The 22321-nt window shown below is 44.4% G+C and overlaps 2 protein-coding genes across 3 annotated transcripts; one reads left to right on the forward strand and one right to left on the reverse strand.

Annotated features, from left to right (window-relative positions):
* Positions 1 to 6450: 6450 nt before the first annotated feature.
* On the reverse strand, positions 6451 to 13100 carry sde2 (SDE2 telomere maintenance homolog (S. pombe)). Of its 2 annotated transcripts, none has more exons than XM_084685998.1 (7): positions 12943 to 13100; positions 10583 to 10700; positions 9985 to 10096; positions 9390 to 9559; positions 8541 to 8646; positions 8124 to 8427; positions 6451 to 7163 (listed from the first exon to the last, which is right to left on the reverse strand). In XM_084685998.1, the coding sequence occupies exons 1-7, from the start codon at positions 13042 to 13044 to the stop codon at positions 6948 to 6950; spliced, it is 1128 nt and encodes a 375-aa protein (XP_084542124.1). In that variant the 5' UTR covers positions 13045 to 13100; the 3' UTR covers positions 6451 to 6947. The 2 variants fall into 2 exon arrangements, with proteins under 2 accessions (XP_084542124.1, XP_084542123.1); XM_084685997.1 differs by having other exon boundaries at positions 6451 to 7166.
* A 195-nt stretch (positions 13101 to 13295) lies between these two features.
* Positions 13296 to 14002, forward strand: mrps28 (mitochondrial ribosomal protein S28). Its single transcript, XM_084685682.1, has one exon. It carries the CDS (start codon positions 13342 to 13344, stop codon positions 13921 to 13923), a length of 582 nt encoding a protein of 193 aa, XP_084541808.1. The 5' UTR covers positions 13296 to 13341; the 3' UTR covers positions 13924 to 14002.
* The last annotated feature ends 8319 nt before the right edge of the window (positions 14003 to 22321 follow it).

Here is a 22321-nt window from a genome sequence, read left to right on the forward strand (position 1 = left end):
GGAACTTAGACTGAATTTGTGACCCAACACCTTACGCAGGGGAATAGCCTCAGCATACCGGGACGCATAGTCCAGGATGACCAGACAAGGGAACGAGCGAATTTCTATATGAGGGCTTTGGCGCCACCTGCTGACACTCAGGGCAACTACGGCAGTAATTTTCAATCTCTTTGTGTACTCCTGGCCAAAAGAATTGTTGCAGGACTCTGTCCTTGGTCTTGTCTACCCCTAGGTGGGCCCCTATGGGGTGCATGTGTGCTAGGTGGAGTACAGTGGCTAGGGCTGTGGTACGAGGAGCTGTTCATGGACCTCATCATTTTCCTTTATTACCTGACACACTAACCCCCGGCTTACTGCGAAATGGGGGTAAGTAGGGCTGGTCCTATCCCCTAGGACTACTCCCTCTAACACCTGCACGTGTTAAGGCATTATTAAGAGTGGGATCTTGTAACTGGGCCATACCATACCGGCCTGTGAGAGGGAAAAAGTTCTTTGGTGCCATGGATGTCCACCTCACTGGAGATCGGAGCGCTTTCCTGGGCCACGTCCTCTTCTCCCGTGTCTGGACCCGTCACTGTGTCAGCCTGGGCACCTGCCATCCCTGCAAGAGCGCAGGCTGGATTGAGGGATTCTAAGGGTTGCACTTGGGTATTCTCAGGACGAGTCCTACCTCTCCGCCTCAGGGGTACTCGGACTAGCCTCTCCTGAGTCTCCCTCCACAGTGGGTGAAAGGCCGGGAAGTCCCATCCAATTAGGACAGGAACGGGAAGGGAATCAACCACGCCCACCTCCGTGAGCATGGTTCTCCGGGTAGTGGTTATTGTGAGTTCAGTGAGGGGGTAATCTCTGGTGTTTCCATGGACACAGGAAACTGGGAGGACTTTCCCTTGCACACCAGGGTGGCCCGGCTACCTGAATCTAGCGAGGCCTCCACGTCATGGTGATTCACAGTCACTGGGCAGGTGGGAGGTCGATCTGGGGTGCCATCGGTGAGTCCCACGAGCGAGGCAAAATGATGGGCGGGTGCAGGAGGACTCAGTAGTGGCCATAGGCTCATCCGCCGGTTTCCCACACTGCCAGGAGATGTGTCCCATCTCCCCACACTGGTAACACTGTTGGGTTTCAGTTTCTCGGCGAATCCTCCCTGGGCCTGGCTGGTTTCTGGCTCCCCGGGAGCCAGAATAGCTCCTGAAGAGGCTGGGTTGGAAACCTTGGGGTCCTTTGGATGGGCTCCTCCCGTCTGTGGCTGGGACGCACTCCGGGGTTCCTTTCTGGTGGCCTGAAGCATCTCTGTTGTGGCTCGATACTTTTCTACAGCTTCCACGGTTAGATCAGCTGTGTTCAAGTCCTGTTGACTGATGAACCGTTTCGCCTCGTAAGTAATGATCCATCACAATGGCCTCCACTACAGCAGGCGCCAAATTCTTCTCCGGTTCCAGCCATTTCCACGTGATTTGGGCAAGTTTGTGCATCTGCGCACGAGGAGGCTGGTCTAGTTGGAAGGTCCAGCTGTGGAAACGCTGGGACATACCAAACTTGGTGAGCCCATTTCGGCTGAGGATCTTGGGGGAATCGCACTCAGCGATTCCCCCGTTAGGAAGGGGGCTAACAGTCCGACCCACTGTTCCCTGGGCCAGGCTTCCCTAGTGGCCATGGCTTCAAAAGCATGCAGGTACGCCTCAACGTCACCCGTGGCCCCCATCTTGGAGATAAAGTCACTCGCCTTTATTGGTCAGACGTTCCAGGCGGCCATTTGTCTCTGCAGCTGTAAGTTCTCTTCCTTCAGAAGGTTGGCTTTCTTTTGCTCCTCAACGAGAGCTGAATTAACTTGCACTTGGGCTTGCTGGGCAGCAACAAGGCCTATAAAAATGGCCTCCATTGTGTTGGGGGGGCCTAGGGCCAATTGGGGAAAACAAAGAATCAAATTGTCAGTGTCCTCCTCCGACATGCACTAATACCGCTTGAGCTGTGCCCACATTCTCCCCCATATGTGACGCCACGAGAGGCTACACAGCCCTCAGCGGGACAGTTCAAAATAGTGCGAGGACACCTGGGTTGAACGAAAACAAGGGGTTTATTAACGAACCTCAGAATTTACAAAAACTTCCAAATCTTGCATAGGATGTCAAAAAAAACGTTTACAGCGCCTTTTCCAGCCGCCAGAATCCTTCTCCTCACCCAATCCCACTAAACTGTGGCTCTCCCTCTTTAACCAAACCCTTTTGGTCATTAGGGTCTGATCAGTCCCAGGTGTGCGGGAATGCCCCGCTTTGAGGGAGGGATGGGGCTCCCGACCCCCCCAGCAGAGGGAGCTATAGCTCCTCAGGGCTGCAGCCACCTCCGGGGAATGTAACACCCCTCCAGGACCCAGCCTCTCGTGACGTCACAACATACAATACCACAAAAGCAGAATCACACTCCGGGGTCCATTTGACCTTGTTAGGGCTGGAGTTAGGAGTTAGGTCAGAACAGCCGACCTGCCAGAGAAATTGGGGATGAAGCGGCTGGACCAACCAGTCAAAACCAGAAAAGATTTCACCTTCCTTTTGGTGGTTGGAGGAGGATGAAGCAAGGGCTTCAATCTTACTTACATGAGGGCAGATGACCCCACCCCCAATTATGTATCCAAGGTACTCTAAGTCCTTTTTGGCAATATGACATTTGCATGCATTGCAGACAAATCCAGCCTGAGGATAAAACATCAGAGAGGTGTTGAATGTGCTTCCTCCATGTCTTACTGAACACCAGTATGTCATCAATGTATGTCACTGTGTATCCGTCCGCTCCTCTAGCACCTTATCCACCAGCCTTTGAAATCCATTCAGAGCTCCGTGCAGGCCAAAAGGCATTGTCCTGACACGACAAAGCCCACTAAGCCCTGTCACCCTTCCTACCTGGTGCTGTTAACTGGCACTGCAAACACGATCTGTAAAACTGAACTGTGTCAGCAAACAGCTGTTGCCAGTAGAAGCAAGTTAACATTCTGGAGCAGGTTTTTTGTTCGCCTAAATTACCTACACAAGGCACTAAATGAGCAAGCTGTAAGACTATGGGCCTCAAGCTCAAGTGACAACCAACTGGTCTCCGAACGTGCTGTGACGATACAGCTGTTCACCCTCTAGAAGAAAAAACAGTCTGAGTCTGTGACCTCCGTTGAATTAGAAACACATCAAATCTCCAAAACGGGGATTCTAGAGAGGGGTCCTGCCTTTGAAGCTGGGCTACATCGCCAAGTATGACCGAATTCCTCACATTCTAGCTCTGGCTCCACCCGCTTTATTCCTCTTATCTCATCCTGTCTCCTCTGAACTCCCTCCCTTGCCTTCCTGAACCCTGTCTGACTCGCTCAACTTTAGGAGTATCCCCACCTGCAAAAGATAGTACACCACATAAAAGTGTCTGCTAAATGATTAAACGTAAAATGTAAATGTATACTGGGAGAAAGAAGAAAGCCCGAAAGTCCTGTCTGGTGTGTCTGACCTCTTACTGTGAGGCTCACCTTCAGCCTCATTATGATTCCCCTGCTTTTAACCCTTGTGCTGCCTTCGGGTCACATGACCAAAAGGTTCATAACGAACCATTGTTGTGTTTACCCAATTTTACCCAATACAAAAGCAAATAACATCAACATTTTCTGCCGGTCAGACCATCAGCGTATCTGTTATCTGTGTTCGATAGATGAACATAAAGACCATGATATAGTGTCAGCTGCAGAAAAAAGGTAAGAACATTATGTGTAATTATAGAATATTCATCAAAGTGTGTTGGCAGAGTAACACAAATGTTGTCCATTTCAGTAAATTACTGGGAATATGCTAATCTTGCCAAGCTTTAAACTATGGTCAAAAGCGTAATTAAATCAAACAGAGTACTGTACAGCTTCGGTTTAGTCTCATGCCAAAGGACAATTTAAAATGTTAAATACACACAATAGGGGTCATAGAAGTTTGAGGATTACATTTCTTTGAATTATCCAGGCTGAGGGTAGTATGAACTGGAAAATATCATTACTAAAAAGTGTTACATATTGAACTGTGCATCCATTGTTAATTTTGGGCAATGTGACTTACCATAGTTGTTATTATGCAGAACCCTTATGGGTCATCAAGTTGTCAGAGTAACAAACACACAGAGTGACTGGGTGTTTGAGAGACATGATGCCATGGATGTAACATGTGCAATTATCAGTAAGACGTTAGTTGTGAATTAAACTATTTCACTGCTTCTGACTTGGTTCTCCTGTGACAAGTCTTGGGAATAGACATAACAAAAAAAAGCAATAGACATAACACAGAGGTTCTTTATGAGTATCTATGGTCACCTCTTGGCATCTCCCTCAGTCCCTTCAACTGTTTAGACTCCTCCACTGTAGCAAGCATCAACTTTCTAGTTCAGGTTTGTGGTACAGGCATCTGGGGAGACATCCGACAGTCCAGCACAGAATCCAGGAGAGAAAAGGAACTGAAGGAGCTTCAAAAGGCTATTACAGTGAGTGTTGGAAGACACACACTCACAGACAAGACAAATAGTGCACAGGCCACAGTGTGTGACAAGTGTTGACTATGGGGGGGGTCAGATGGCTGAGCGGTTAGGGGGAAGCGCGTCAGGAAAGTTCCAAAAATCCACACCAATGAATGTAGGGATTCACACCAACGAATGCAGGGATTTGTAACTCGTGTTCTCCGATTTGTAACTTGTGTTTGTGAGGTTGCAAACAAATGTAATGGGGGTCATTTATTTGTGAATCGCGTTACATTTGTGAATCATGAAATACATTTGTGAATCATGTTAAGTTTGTTTGAATCGTGTTAGGTTTGGTTGTTTGAATTATGAAACGAATCTAACTCCATACCCCCCTGGTGTCTCTGAGATAGTCCTATGAAGGAATGAATGAAACTATGTTTCTCCCTCTAATGCAGGATTTACACTTCATATGACATCAACTGTTATACGATATCACTTTTACTATTATCTCTAATTACAGTGAAATATTAGCCTAATGAATATACTGTGTAAAAAGAACACACAAATGTATGCAATGTTAGGATAGCATTATATATTCTGCTGTGGATAACAGCATCTGCTAAATGACTACATGATACAGACCGTTGCTTTGAATAACAACCGCTGTCAAGGAAAGTGGCCTTTTTGCTTCCGATTCACGTCTTTCGTAGCACTCCGCAAGTAGTCCGGTAACTTTTAAACCCCAGTCTATGAAGTTCAACGTCTTTGGCGAACTATTTCTCTGCTGATCAACACTACGAATGGTAACAAATACATTGTAAAAAGACACACTGTTTTAAGTCATTTTGTTGGCAAGTAGCCGTGTAATAAGCGGGATAATGTATAGAACGCCGGTCATTATCGGGAAAATAAGCCCCGACAGGGCGAACAGCACCCGACGCTTCGCTCTGAAGGGGCTTATTTTCCCAATAATGACCGGTTCTATACATTATCCCTTACTTAATGGCCAGGGGGCACCCGTAATGGGTAGAAGATTAGGCCCTGATCAGACAGGCGGCCCAGCAGATTTTTTTTTCATGGAATCAACAGGTAAAATGAAAATTGTGGGGGGGATTGATGCCAGTTTATACTAGGGTGGAATAAATTAAAACATTTTCACAAATTCCTTGTTTAATGTGTGTGTCTATTATACTGAAATAAAGATTAAATAATTTCAGACCCTTTCCCAGCAAGCAGCACATTTGATTTTACAATTAACACCATAAACTCGATTCAAAGATCTAATAGAAATTTCAATAGGTGTAAACCAAGCCCTGGGTATTCTTCTCCGCCTTTGAGAAAATTAAAGCTGAAATGCTCGGTTTTGAAAATGCTGGTTTTATGACGTCATAAAACCAAAGTTTACCTCCCTTTTCTCTGCTTTGCCCGCACAGAGACATTGGCCCACCAATGAGAAAATTAGCTACGACTGTCCGAGCGCGATGTTGTTTTTTCTCGAGACATCATGGCTTGCAAACAACAGAAGCATGGCAGTAAGCCAAGCCTCTTTCTTCATAGCATTTAAAGCTACAGACACAGAAACAGCACATCCTGATGAAAGCTCATTGTGGGACTGCTCGTAGTGGCTGTAATTCTGCACCAAGGCTTAATTCGGCACCAAGGCTGAATTCGGGAAAGAAACTTCAGATACAGTATTAGGGGACCACTAAGGCCTATATAAAAGCATCCAAAAACAGCATTAACTACGTTGTCACAGTTTATAGCAATATCCGTCGTGTTACTCTGTCCTGTTTTCTGTCTTGTTTTCTCCCTTTCATTCCAAATCGTGACCAACGCCATTCTCCCTTCTATGCAGAACGCATTAATCTATCACACAAACTATCCCCCCCCCCCTCACCAAGACTATATCCTTTAAAAGATTAAAACCATTTAATGTCCTTATAACACTACTCTATACCCTCAATTTTCCAACAAAAACAAAACACATTCCATCTGAAATGTTTAATGTATTTAACCATATACAACCTTTCTACCAGGACCAAACAGACTAAAGTAAATTTTCTTTCAGAATAGGTTATACATGTTTTAACTGATTCAGTAAAAACAAAAATTGGGGGATGACTGACAAGTTATACCTTTAAGTACATAAACTAGGAAGGATCATTTTAAAAATCAATTAAATCACCAGACAATATCCAGCTTGAAAACATAATGCACTAATGAACCATTTTGGGCTCAACAGAATACGAGTGACAGAATTAAGCACGATTGGTGCCGTGTCAAGTGTTGTTGCTTTAAGGAAGCACCCAATAAAAAAAAAAACGTTTGAAACAGTTGCAGTTCCCTTGAATTGCATACCTGTCTTCTGATAGGCTGGACAGTGTACATTCAAAATTCTTATTATAAAGTCCACCTTCCCACCCCTTTCATTTGGATCAACACACATTTAAATCACACAGATCATCGATTTGGAACTCGCCCCATCACTTCTTCTTTCCCTTATTGGGCTTGGCCAGCAGAGCAGGATCGATTCGCTCAGGATTTAGCCCCTTGGTGGAGAAGAGGCGAGCGGCACGCTCCGCCAGGGTTCCCCCACACTTCAGTCCTTGTCTCATCAGCTCTGCCTTCAGTCTCTCCAAGCCCAGCGCCTGAAGCTCCTCCACAGAGCCCACAGCCTCGAGGTCTACAGGCTGCTGTTCCTGCTACCGTCAGGGAGAAACAACCATTTACATGTTTAAATTTGACTGAATTTGATCATTTTGGTGGCTAATCTTTTACTTCGCTGAAAATAACAAATTATCACATAACAAAACTATTTTTTTTTAAATGATATACATCCTGAAATTGTGTGGACAACTAAATGAATGTAAACACTGTTACTCACAAAAGACTGGATTAAGTCACAGTCACTGCGTTTACATAGATTTGAATTACAGGCTTATTTGGACTGAAATTGAATGATCCATTTCTTGTAAACACCTTTGTTTGAATAACTGCGGTCCGACTACGATCCAATTGACACCCAGAGATAACTCGATCCGAGTCAGTTGATAATTCGGACATTGCATGCTTGTAAACGGTGAATTGGACTATGAACTGGACTCAGCGTCTTTGCGCATGCTTGAGATCCCACCGCCCTCCCTCCCAGGTCGTGACCTGGAAGTCGAAAAAGACGATAAGTTGTCGCTGCCGGTAGCTGGCTAGGCAGAAACAAATAACGCGAGCCAATAGCGCCGTTTGCAATCGCAGTATTCCTACTGTCATCATGCACGAAATGTAGAGGGACGTAGCTTCACCTTGCTCTCCGTTCGCTGTCTTTCTCGAAATGTTGATGTTGTTGGTAGTGGTGAAGAGGTCAAGCAGAAAGGGCTGTATGACCACTAGTTGTAATGAAAACAGCACCACGTATCGTACTGGGATATGACATGCTTTCAGCCAATCGGTTAATTCACTGCCATATATATATATATATATATATATATATATATATATATTATTCCAATATATATATATTCAAATAATAGCAGTTGCCCCAAAAATGTGCATTATCCGAATAAAGCTAGATTCGAATTGATACCATCATGTAAACGCAGTGAGTGACTTTCCTTGAGACTTTCTGTCTTTGTGTTAGTCTCCACGAAAACAACATTCGTCCTTGCCTCCTCTCCTCTGCAGCCTGGCTCTGCTTCCTGCTCCACTCCACACTCAGCCACCTCACATGCCTGGACGTGAGCCGGGCTCCTCTCTGAGGAGCGGGGTCTGGAACCAGAATTGGTTTCCTTAGCTTTAAATTTGCCCTGAGCAGCTGAGTAAGGGACTGCTGTTTCAGCCCTGTCATCTTTCTTCTCTGGGCTGCCTGAAGCCTCTGGGCTGGAGGAGGAGGTGGAGGCAGAGGCCTCGCTGTCGGTCGACTCGTCCTCCTCCGAGCTGTCGTTGAGGTCATCTAGCCCGGAAGCACCCGTCCTAGGACGATAGAAGTTATTGAGAAATATTGTCACTTGAGTTTTTTTTATCATTTCAGGAATGGTCTAATAATTGTTATATTGTTGGAACATGAAAGTCATCACGCAACTCACCATAAGCATTTTTTCTTGGTGGCCTTTCGACCTTTATTTGGAGTAGGCCTTTTCCTACTGGGTGCCTCTTCAACCTTGACTAGGCCACTAGATGAGGCTTGCATTCCTGAAAGAGCGGGCAGTCAGACTCTGAATGGGTGCACGAATAGGTTTCTACACTTGTTTACACTTAGCTTTTCACTCTATGCATTAACTAGGTTGAGTCTACACAAGTGCTGTCAAACGACTTAAGTATTTAATCGCGATTAATGTCATAGGTAATTTGTGATTAATCGCACATTTTATGTATTCTAAATGTCCCTTGATTTCTTTTTGGCCCATTATTTGTTCTCATTGTAATGCTATTATCAACATGGAAAAGTGGATCGGATTGCTTAGAGCAAATGTTTTATTTTTAATTGAAAACAACATTGCAATCGCCTGGCTTTGACGAGGGGGCGGAGAATTCGCATCAGCTGTGTGCTTGGCCATCAAGTGGTATTTCAGACTGGACGTGCTGCGATGATAGCTCAGTTCACAACGACAAAACACACAGATCACTTTGGTCTTGTCAATGGAACCATTTGGCATCTTTTTTTAAAGTAAACTTTCCATTCAGAATCTTATTAGCATCCATTTCAGCATCTCGCGCTTGCCATCACTTAAAGCGTGTAGTTAGCCTACTACTCTATAGCTGGCTCACAAGCTGCTTGTTTTGTTTCCGGTTGAGCTAGATCCGGTGTGCTGTTGTTTTTCTAACGTCAGTAGTTGTTGCAACAGCATATGGAACAAAAGTTTTATAGGCCAAAAAGAACGTTAATCTCGCGATAAAATGCGGTTAGTCTGTTGTGATAAGAATGTTGCCCTTGCCTTTTAGGACGGAGTCCTCCAGGCGCTCTGAAAGGTCGTGGCACTGCCGCTCGTATTTTGTATCTGTGAACTGGTGCTTGGGCTCAGCTAGCTTCCTCTGCAGTTTCTCCAAACGCCGCTGCTCTTTCTCCGCATCCCGGTCCACCTGCTTCTTCAGCCACTCAGCCATCCTGGGAACAATCACACAGAACACTTAGACATGTGCACGTTTGTGTCAACATTGATAGCAACTCTGGTAGCAAATTTCTGACCATATGATTTGATGAGAAGCAGTCATTATAAATATATAATCGTGGCAAATTACAATTGGAAGTCTCAGGGACTGAAATTGAAAAGTGTTCCAAGTTTAGGAAATCAGCTTTTTCCACCGTTTGTGTAAAAAACATTTGATCCAATGATTTGTCCTTCCTCCTCCAGGGAGCATACTTTGTTAATTGAGTAGGTAGGTCTAGTTTGCATTTGGAACAAGTGACGTTGGGAAACTATTTTTAAAATGCTCACAGACAGAAAGAAATGTACATATATTCTGCTGAAAGAAGTGCCTGATACTATGCTGTATATACCAGCAGAATATCAGCACTATATAAAATCCTACTCTTTCTCGTGGTTGACGTCTCTCAAACGTCTTCCGCTGAGGTCTCTGCAAGCTTCTCTGTTGGTAGTCTTCTCAATTTGTGCCCCTAGAGCTCGGAGCATAGAGCCAAAGCCTGTCAAGTACAAAATGGAACAAACAGTCATACTCAGAAAGTCGCAAACAATAGAATTTGTTAGACAACATAATTAACATCAACTCCACCAAGATACTCTCCTGTCTGAGAAACTGAGGAAACGTCTGCAGAAGTGAAGTGTTGTATAAAAGGAGTGAACTAAACAGAGAGGCTATGATTAATTGCTTTTAGTGCCATAAGTCCATTACTTTCTGACAATATTTTGAGAGAAACTGTCAGTGTGTAATAAAACACATCAGTTAGTGTATTCCTTATCCATCCATTCCTACACAAAGTCCCATTAATTTCTTAACTAACATCCAAATTGCTCACAACCTGAGGAAATGTAGCATCAATATGTGCACACAAATGACTTAACAACTCTGGTCCATTCCTATAGTGAGTTTGTCTTGGCTATTTTCAGCTTAATCAGTCATACACAGCCTAAATTATTCTAGTTTGCATATTGTTCTGATGAAAGCCGACCTCCTTTCCCCCCACAAAGACGAGGCTCCAGTCGATACACTCCTCCATCTTGTAATTTATCATCGAGTCCTGATAGACGCCCGTTTTTCTTGATATAGAAGTCCTCTAACAGATAACCCTGGAAAAAACACAGGCATGAGTTTACATTGCAATTGTACATAGCATTACATATTATTTACAGCTGTCCTAAGATTTTATTCTTTCCGCCAGACTGCCCAACCAGGAATTACTGAGCACACCAATGTTTGGTGTAAGGGTGTTAGCCCAGTGGTTCCCAGACTTTCTGTGCTGGGCCCCTCTTTGGTACATAAGACAACATTTTTGGCCAACGTTTTAATATTGGCTACAGTACAGTACCTTGTCAAAAGTGAACGTGTCAGTTTCAGGGTTGACAGACTTCCTTCGATTGCTATCACAGACCAACCTACATTGGTGGCAATGGGCTGTGTTTACAGGTTAAATATTTTGAAAGAGTAGAGACGTAATATGAGTTGACAAGTTTATTAAAATTTTGACTCAGACAAATGCATTGTATTTAAAATTCCACTGGTTTTTGATGGAATTCTGCGCTCTCAAAATTACGTTTGGGCCTGCTCATTACCCACCGTTGTGGGATACAGGTGAAGCCGAAGACAAGATATGTGTCGTCATAGTTTTTAGTCTTTGCCTTGGAAGGAAACTGCTTTGGAAGCACACTTGGCGATGCCAGAGCCTGTTTAAGGAGAGCCTTGCCACTCCCTATTAAACCCCATTGTACCGAATTTGGCTGCAGTTCCACCAGAGTTCCACTGGGGGTGATCGTGAGCGAGTGAATGTTGAATGGGAGTCTATGGAGCTAAACGGCTAAATTTGTGTCTTTCACCTGATTGTCGTTGAAAAATCTCCGATTTGATTGTAGTTTGTGCATGTTCAACATGGATTATAGCTCGAAAATTGAATGAACGAGTACTTATGTCCTTTTGATTTCTTACATGGTGAGTCGTTGTTGCCCATAACACGCTAGCATTCTGCTACTGAATGCTGATTGGTTAGTAAAGGACTGATACGACCAGAGCTCCCGCTTGATGGCATCCGAAGCGGAATCATAATGTCGGAGCATTAGCAACATGAGCAACAACATTAGCAAGCCAAAACTCTTTCAAGCATGTGTATTGACAGGGAGAGCCTAACCTGTCAGCTGTGTTGTCGATGCCCTGAGAGAAAAAAGTAAGTGACCAGAGCTTGCCGTCAAGCAGTAGCTCTGGTCGTACGATGTGTATGACGTCAATGACATTTTCAAAAGCTTTTTAGAACAGAAAGGCGACTTTCAAAAAATCTAAAACCCGGCAGTGTGTATTTTTTGGGCCTCCCCTTTCGAATTCAGAATTCAAATGACTGGACAAAAAATTATATCCTGAGAAAAGTGGATTTTGAGGGGTACCGCTCCATAGACCTCCATTCATTCTGCACTCGCTCGTTAGCGCCCTCACATGGAATTTCAACCAGTTCAGAACCCGGAAGTTTCCCGAGAGTGGCAGTTCTCTCTATATTTGACATTCTCTGGCGATGCTTCATCCTCTGCTTTGCGTTTCCGTGGGAGCACCGTCAAAAACTTGTCCAGTTATGTTAGGGTGACCAGACGTTTCTCTTTGACCCGGACATGTAGTCTTTTCGAGACCTAAAAAATGCGGGAATGCAGGGATTCCAAAATTGTATTCCTATTTGTGTTTCTCTGAATCTATCACAAACTATTACGCAATTACAAGTTTGGGAAAGGATATCTCCCTTGCGTTCCACCTTGTTGCGCGACCTTTGTGAACCTCAGAAAACTGTAATTTTGATCAGATAGTGCGGCATGCAATACACGACCAGCAAGCCCCCCCCCCCCCCCCAGCAAGCCCTCCCTCCCCGCGCCCCCGCGACGAAGTGTCCACTTTTTCACAAACTCAAATCTGGTAGCCCTATATTAGTAGTGTCATTTATTGATTAATTAATTCCATCCGTTCCCCCCCCCCCCCCCCCTCTCTCTCTCCTAGGGGGCGCGCCCCCCCACTTTGAGAACCACTGTGTTAGCCCAAGACTTAGCTAGCTTTCCACTACGGTAGGTTAATCTGACCGAACTCCCTTTATGGAACGGGCCCCCGGTAGGACAAATAGACCCAAGCTCTGGCTCATATTATCAAACACCAACAAGTCTCTACAGCAAGCGATCATTCATCAAAAGAATAGTTTTAGTCTGCCCCGATCAGCCTAGTCTCTAGCTACCTCGCCGTACGTCTCTCTATTGCTAGGCTACAAACATTCGGTAGCAGACGCGCGTTAACTTGCAAGAAAGAAAAGTTTAATAAACATTAGAAAGATTTGGGAAATCCCATACTCACCCTTTCGTTAATATAGTGCTCAACAAGGTCTTGAACATGAGATTCAAGAGGAAAAAGCGCACTGGAAAACTGTGAAAATGGGTTATACACAAACACCTCCATGTTGAGAATCGGCGTAATGCTCGTTCCGGAAGTGGTTCTAGTTCACGAATATAAGCTAAGGAAGCCCAATGGAGACATGATTAGTGAAGGAAACTACAGTTGTTATATATGCATATATATTGTTATATAACAATGTATATATATATATATATATATATATATTTATATATATATATAAATATATATATATATTTATATATATATATAGATATATATATGGATATATATAGATAGATACCAAACAATAACCACTACCCAGCATCCTTTGCGTCATCCACACCGCTTCAGCTAACCAACATGGCAGCCTTGTGTAAGGTTGTGAGAGGATTGAGGACCCGCACATGCCTGTTCCCTATAAGACAAATATATGTCCGTATGTCTTTTTACTGTACAGCTAGCATCGGTGGATCAGACGAAGATGCTGTCGCGGAAACGGTCAAACCAGCCGTGGAGAAACCTAAAAGTGGATTTGCTGCAGCCTTCGATCAGCACACAGATCTCCAGCAGACACAAGACCAGGTGACAGTTGCTGTCAGAGCAAATTACTTGAGGGATGAGAAATCATTTGCGTCGATGCTACGACACTCTCCTCTCATGCAGATGGGCCCAGCAAAGGGTAAAATAGTCGTTGGCAAGATATTCCACATTATACAAGACGATCTGTACATTGACTTTGGTGGAAAGTTTCATTGTGTATGCAAACGACCGTCGGTGGATGGGGAGAAATACCAAAGAGACAGCCGGGTTCGTTTGCGTTTGGAGGACCTTGAGCTGACGTCCCGCTTTTTGGGAGCAAACACGGACACCACTTTACTAGAGGCGGATGCCCTCCTTCTTGGAGTGATTGAGAGCAAGGACTCAAAAACCAAACTGCAATAGTTGCGAAACCAGACAAACGCGTGAAAGTTTGCATGTTTATTATTTTGTCCACAGACATCAATAAACACAATGTTATAAATTTGGTGTTTGGGGCTCATTTACCTTTACTTCTTACACGATGAGATAGTCAATTAAGCGAAACTGTCAGTCAGATTACTAATTAGTGTGTTTGCTGAATGCAAAAACACTATTGTTATCCTGCATACTTCTTATTAATTTCCTCCCACTGTTTTGCTCGCCTACTAGTTTCACAGCGTTAAAGCTAGAAACACCGTTCAAACTTCATTTGATAAAGTCTGAACTACTCTAGTGAGCAATTACTTTTCTCATTGATAACTTTAAATTTAAGATCCTAAAGTTTTTAATGTGCCTAAAAAATGAATGGGTTTCAGTGGTTCAAAATGTTCAAGTCAAATTCCATTGTGACGTCATGCACTGACAACTGTTTCTCACCATGAACATTTCGTGTTTAAAGTCACATGACATGCTGTTTTTGGATGCTTTTATAGGCCTTAGTGGTTCCCTATTACTGTATCTGAAGTATTTTTCCCGAAATTCAGCCTTGGTGCATAATTACAGCCACTACAAGCTGTCCCACAATGAGCTTTCCTCAAAACATGCTGTGTCTGTAGCTTTAAATGCTAATGAGGAGGAGAGGGGCGGAAAACCATAGAGTTTAATATAACTAGAGACAGATACTTGTGTCTTCCAAGATGGCGTCCCCATTCATTTCTATGAAAAGTGCTCAGTGGCGCAGTGAGCCAAGCGAGAGCACGAGACTGGACGCGGCAATCTTTCCACTTCCGTGTCTTCCAGTCTAGCTTTAAACAGTGGCTCTTTTTTCGAGAAGGGTCCAAATGCAGTGCTCCCTCCTCAGGCCCCTCCAAACCGGAACTCTCTCCTCAGGCCCCTGAAGCCGGAACTCTCTCCTCAGGCCCCTTTTTTCATGTGTATCCGAGGTATTAGTGCCACCGCTGGTCGGAGGATACTGTAGGCTATTTATATTAATAGGCTAACTTACATTGAACTTCGGTTTTAGCATAAGTCAATAGTGTTTAACAAAGCGGAAATTAGCATTGCGGCTAGCGTTAGGTACAGAGATCTAAATTAACACCCTCCAAATGCGGGCTAAATTTCATTTTCATAATAAAAACTCGCTAGCCAGTTTGGCCGGTGATAGCCTAAATGAGGCATTTCATCAACGATACATAAGGCTATGTTCTCGGCATGGTTATTGTTAATTTATCCCCCTGCAGTAGCCTAAGTTTCCCATGAACACCGTAATCCTACGTTATTGGAATATGGAATATATGTTTAGTGCTATTACACATCTTTATGATTGAAGTGGTAATTGATGAAGCAACATTTAACATAAATACAAGGATGGATATTGATTTCAGATTAAGAGAGTAGTGTTGTTTGTATTATCAACGTTAAAAAATGAATTATTTCAGAGCCGGCTCTTGTTGCCGTGGAAACAATAAACAATAACACGAGCCAGCTGTTGCTGCTGCAAATGACCAACGGAAAAAATGTGATATTCTATAATGACCACTAGATGACGCTAAACTGCCAAACCTATTTTCTATGCTTGCCAGGGTTAGAACAGTGATCATGTTTGTAATGTTAGCAATACGTAACGCTAGCCGCAATGCTAATTTCCGCTTTGTTAAACATTATTGACTTATGCTAAAACCGAAGTTCAATGTAAGGTAGCCTATTAATATAAATAGCCTACAGTATCCTCCGACCAGCGGTGGCGCTAATACCTCGGATACACATGAAAAAAGGGGCCTGAGGAGAGAGTTCCGGTTTAGAGGGGCCTGAGGAGGGAGCACTGCATTTGGACCCTGTCCCCCTAGCTTCGAGACCTCGTGCACGCTTGCAACTAGCTGTACACGTCATACTTTGCGACAACCAGTCGCGAGCATAGATTTATCTGGTTACGACCGTGGGAGCTAAGACATTGCAGTTGCAGAATTCATGGGCAGAATGGGGTACAAGTCCGACATGAAGCAGACACATGATGGATACTTTATGAAAAAGTATTGTCACTGTATAGTATTCCTTTCACTAGAAATAGGCTATAGGGCTAAATATAGGGCTATTCTAGATGGAACTCATCACATATATGTTGCTTTTTTTCTTCGTGATAGTATGATTTCCAACGCATTGTATCATACGAAATAAACTGTTAACATGAACAGCTTCGTCGTTGTTCTCGCCAGGCAAAGAAAACTTAATTGTTATTTTGGTAACCGAAATCTTCCATAATGCAGATTTACCATAGCTTACTGACAACTTTATATTCAAACGAAATACCACGAGATTCACACCGCCTTCAATTTCACATTAGTGTAGAAATGTGACCTGTGTTTTACATGTTCAACCTAGAAAACCAAACGTCTATTAATGTATATAACGTGATCTAACAAGACGTGTTAATAATGTAATAAATAAAAGCTCGAGAAGTGTGTTTAAAATATACTTTATTGAACATTTGCCTTTGAAAGGGGCATGTTCATAGAACCATAGGCTACAAGACGTTTCCATCAGATGTAAGTGGGGGTGAAACATAGTCACTGAGGACCTTCATTGTCCCACAAAAGCAGTCTGGCTTGATGAAACCATCAAAAAAAGAATAATGGGTGTGTTAAACAAAAGCTTCTGAAGGCAAGACTAATAGTATTTAAATATATATAATTTCCCATTGTGTTTAACAGTTAAAGTATTAATCTTTGTCTTTGCCCCAGATAGACATGTCAACAATCTATGCTCGCGCTTAACCTAATAGGCTTTGCCCCATTTGCCATCATGTCATGAACGTTTTTACTAAAAATCTAATCTGTTTTAAAATAACGGGAATAAACTTTATTAACAACATTTCATGTGTGTGACAACGATTTGATAAACTTGCTACAACAAGGCAGGCAACTCAAGCCATTTCTCCCTGTGCTCATTCAATATAAGTCTATGGCTCATTCAGCTCAATGTAAATCGGCTATCGCCAATGTGAACTTTTGTGCTCGTGCCCTATGTCACCGATTCTGTTCATTACCTATATGGACAGAATTTCTAGGCGTAGCCAGGGTGTTGAGGGGGTCCGGTTTGGTGACCTCAGGATCGAGTCGCTGCTTTTTGCAGATGATGTGGTCCTGTTGGCTTCATTGGGCCGTGACCTCCAGCTCTCACTGGAGCGGTTCGCAACCGAATGTGAAGCGGCTGGGATGCGAATCAGCACCTCCAAATCTGAGGCCATGGTAATCGACCGGAAAAGGGTGGAGTGCCATCTCCGGGTCGGGGAGGAGATCCTAAACCAAGCGGAGGAGTTCAAGTATCTCGGGGTCTTGTTCACGAGTGAGGGAAGAATGGAGCGCGAGGTCGACAGGCGGATCGGTGCGGTGTCCGCAGTGATGCGGGCTCTGCATCGGTGCGTCGTGGTGAAGAAGGAGCTGAGTCGAAAGGCGAAGCTCTCTATTTACCAGTCGATCTACGTTCCTACCCTCACCTATGGTCACGAACTATGGGTAGTGACCGAAAGAACGAGATCGCGAATACAAGCGGCCAAAATGAGCTTTCTCCGCAGGGTGTCCGGGCTCTCCCTTAGAGATAGGGTGAGAAGCTCGGTCATCCGGGAGGGGCTCAGAGTAGAACCGTTGCTCCTCCGCGTCGAGAGGAGCCAGCTGAAGTGGCTCGGGCATCTGATTAGGATGCCTCCTGGACGCCTCCCTGGTGAGGTGTTCCGGGCACGTCCCACTGGGAAGAGGCCCCGGGGAAGACCCAGGACACGCTGGAGGGACTATGTCACTCGGCTGGCCTGGGAACGCCTCGGGGTCCCCCAGGAAGAGCTGGTGGAAGTGGCCGGGGAGAGGGAAGTCTGGGCCTCCCTGCTTAGGTCGCTGCCCCCGCGACCCGATCCCCGGACAAGCGGCAGATGATGGATGGATGATCGATGGAAAAAGCTAGTAGTATGTGCCAGGTTTGAGAATCGAACAAAAATTATTGGGGGAGATAGTTTTGTAAATGTTGACTGGAATAAAAACGACCGGAAGACACGGGAACCTAACTGTAAATGCAATACCACCTACATCCACCGGGGCCGTTGCTTCAGGCCGAGGGGCGAGGGCTTGGCGGAAACATGCGCTAATGTTTACAATGGTTGTATGCAATGGCTCTGTAAGATGCAGTTGCTGTAAGATGCCTCTAATTTAGCCATTCTCATCTGATCACCCTGGTTTGCAGAGGTGCACACTCACAGTCATTTCAATAAGGAGAAAGGCAGATATCGCGCGCGCCATAACACCAACAGCAGAACGGTTGTCCAAATAACAAAGAAGTGTACAACACTCGCGTTACAGCGTTTGTATTCACACACACACTTGATGCCATATACCTTTACGTTAGCGAAAGTAACTCAGCTGTTAGTTGCAGAGCTAATGTTACAACCACATTTGAAGGGTAGGTAACCATATACAGTAAAGCAACAAAATGATATAGCGTTAGTTAACTTACTTGTCCAAGGTTTGTAGCTTGACCAAGGAGAGTTAGTAATGATCCAGAATTTAATTTCAGCAAGGCCAGATTTGTATTGTCCCAAGTTGTGGAAACAGTTGTCGCGGAAATGTTTGGCGCAGACATGCAAAACTTTGGGAAGCTGTGTCGGCGCATATCCAGCAAAGACACTGGCTGTGCAGAGGCTCTGATGAAAGAACTAAAAAAATACTTTTGTTTTCATTTGTACATCCAAGCACTGAGCAACTGTTATGCTTTGTTCGTTTGCTTGCCATGATGTCTCTCCAGGAAAAAACGATATTGCACTCGCCCTTGCACGGTTGTAGCTCAGTTTCTCATGGGCGGGCCAGATTATCTGGGCGGACAAAGTAGAGAGAAGGGAGGTAACCTTTGTCCTTGTGATGTCACAAGGTGGATATTTTCCAACAGAGCAATTGAGCCTTCATCTTCTCAAAGGCGAAGAACACCCAGGGCTTGGTTTACACCTATCGAAAATTCTAGCCACTGGGGGACCAAAGGCAGGCTAGGGGAAGTCATATTAATGTTAAATAACCTCCTAAAGTGAAGTTTTCATGTCACTCTCCTTTAACACTTTCCTGCCTGAATATGCATAGTTTTTCAAATAATAGACCTGAACCATTTTGAAGAGAAGAAGAAGGGCTTTCTAATGATATACATTTTTGTATGATCGTGTTAGGCAAATCATCCTTTATCAAGATGATTTCACTTGGCCATTCTGACAAAAATCTTCTCCGTCTGCAATACTTTTTAAACCATACAAGATAGAGGACAGGTTAGAGCAGGGGTGGGCAAACTTTCTGGCTCAAGGGCTACATTTAGCTTTTGAAACCGAGTGAAGTGCCACATACTGTATGCGTGACAAAACATGTGAAGCCTTTGTTCTTTTTCACGTTGACACACAACGACTATTTTACTGTAGGTGTACATATTGTTACGCACACGCCTAGTGGCAGGGTGAGAGGGAGGTATATTCCTGTCTCAGGAGTAGCTTTTAAATATAACACTTTAGTGGCGCGGCGGCCTTGCACATGGTGGTGATTGGAAAGGGGAGGGGAACGGTGTCCTGACTGGGTCCCGGCTAATTAAGGGGAGGAGTTTATTGTTTTTGAACTCCCAGATGGCGGAAAGAAGGGGGAAACCTGAGAGTTTCGAGTGTCACTATCAACGCGACCAGTTGTCCCCCTGGGTTTCCGTTTACCCCACTTCTGCGGATCCATATTTATGTTGCACACGCCGTGCTTAATGTACCGAACATATACGCTGATCAACCCTACCTACCGAGAGCGAGCTGTCGGCCGAACCGAACGGCGGCTTGGGCTGTCCTGGAGCTTGGGGTGGGAGTCTACCTGGCTGGGGTGAGTGTTCCAGTTTTCTCCTTCCACTTTCCACCTGTCGGGCCTGACCGCTGTTTAGGGTAGTGTGAAGGAATGATAACATACTGCTAATCGATGCTGCTATACAAATCGATACCTCATATATGTATATATATATACATATGTACCCAATTATAATCAATTGAATTAACAGAGAACTAATGAGATCATGCAACAGGATGCTTTCTGTGCAAGTGAGGCCTGGCTGAGATTGGAATGTGTGCAGCAAGGTGTGTGCGTCAAAGTAACGCTGGGGTGTGCAAACACGTCAAGGTCAGACAGGAGGAGAGATTGGGCCGCTCAGAGACTGGTGCGAGTACAATAGGGCTTCTCAGCTATGGGGAGTAAAAGTGTCAACTTGGGAGATAAGGTGATGCTGGGACTGTAACTCTTCCTCGTTTAAGGACGGCTTAGACCAGCTGGTCTGAGCACCTTTGGATATTCTGTTTAAGGCCCCTTTCCATGGAAACCCTGCCCCACCTTTCCCCAATACATCATCGACCCTATCCCTCCTGCATACCCTTGGAGACCCTGCCTCACCTTTCCCCATACATCATCGACCCTGGCCTGGTCTGCCTCACCCCCCTCTCCTGGAGACACGACCCCCCCCCTCTTCCCTGGAGGCGCAGCTCCCATCTCCCTGTACGCCATCAGGACCTTGGGGCGATCTACTCCCTTCCCTGGAGCCCCCCCCTTCCCTGAGATTACCTCAGACCTGTGGGTCTTCTCCGTCCCCTCCCCCTCCAACATTACCAGATCTTTGGACTGCCCACCCTGTGCCACCGTGAACGCCCTGGACATTTAATTGGACTATCACATCCCCACCCTATGGTCTTCTGACCAATCACCCATCAAAGGCACTCCCTCTCTGGGGGTACAAGACCTGTCTCCCGAGAACAGGGAGACAGAACTTGGACTGGGCAGAACTCTCTCTGATTTCTGTCACGACCACTTTCTCAACGAAGGGCCTTCGTTTGTTCTATTCTGGGACTCTGTTTCTGTGAGGCTACGATTGCATCATCTGATTCATTGTATTGGACTACGAACATCCTGAGTGTGTTGTTTTCATTGTGTATCTTGTGATTGCATCATTACTTATATTAAACTACAAGTAACCTGGTCCGATGTTTAACCTTGTATTATTCTCCACTACCCAGCGACACATTCCTTAACAGTAGCATCTGGTCTAGCCTACTCGCTGCATTCAACACAAAACATCACAAACATGAGTCGTTTGTAAGTATCCTACCCTGGCAGTTCAATCAAAAACACTTGTCTTGTAAGTCTTGTGACAGGTATCCACGTGTATGTTACGTTGGCTTATAATATACAGAGTTTATATTGTGATAAGCAACTAAGTGAGCGAAGAAACGGAAGTTACTGTATTTTGCCTCGGCATGACCACTTACGATAGACTATAGTATACTACTGTAACTTCAAAATATAGGTCAAAAGTGCAGTTTAAGATCAACAATTTAAAAAAATTATAGTTTAGATAATGTGTAATCACTAAAACATCAAACTGCTAGATTTCCAATGTCCTACCTAAAATACATTTGGCAGGACAACTACTTTGAAAGTGCAAAAACCTTGAAGTCGTTTTTCTCAGTTCTACACTTCGGCGAGTTACGGTCTTTTGGCTTTGTAGGGCAGCATAGACCTCCATTCATTCTGCACTCGCTCGTTAGCGCCCTCACATGGAACTACAACCAATTCAGAACCCGGAAGTTTCCAGAGCGTGGCAGTTTTCTCTATATTAGACAGTGGCTGTTTATCAATCCGAAGAACGCTGAGAACGCAAGTACGTTCTTTTGAAGAACGTTCTTGCAAGCGTCCTTGCGAGAATGGTCTTGCAAGGACGCAAGGGCGGAGTATGAATTGAGATGGTTAGGGTTTTCCTGGACTCGCAGCATTATGATAACACTGACTAACTACAAAAACTAGATAACAAAGCTAAAAAATTGTCCCTCTACCTGTAATTTTACGTTTTCTGTAGCCCTTGCTAACTGACAGTAGCCTACCTAATGTTAACTAGTGTCTGCACTGCACTGGCAGGAAGGTGCACACATTAAACATATAAGAATCTTAAATAAGAAGATTTAGAATGAAATAAAATATAAAATGGCTATAGTACAAATAGGGCAACAAAGTGAAATATGGCAAGGTGTATTGTGCAGATAAAGTGATAAATGGTCAAGTCAGTGTGAGTCCTTGGCCTTGTTGAAGAGGCCAGCAGCGGATGGGAAGAAACTGTTTGTGTGGCGTGAGGTTTTGGTCCAGATGGTGCGCAGCCTTCTGCCGGAGGGGAGTGGCTGAAACAGTGTGTCCAGGCTGGGAGGAGTCGGCCACATGGGGGATGGGGGTGACTGTCTTAAGAGCATTGAGCTCTAACATAACGCTTTAACATTTATGAAATTAAATAAGATACCCTTTTATTCACTATTTTTTCAACCGTGAGAAAATATTGCAATGCATAACAATGACAGATATAC

The sequence above is a fragment of the Hypomesus nipponensis genome, chromosome 21, assembly GCF_054491055.1.
Source record: "Hypomesus nipponensis isolate SF chromosome 21, ASM5449105v1, whole genome shotgun sequence".
Classification (NCBI taxonomy): Eukaryota; Metazoa; Chordata; class Actinopteri; order Osmeriformes; family Osmeridae; genus Hypomesus; species Hypomesus nipponensis.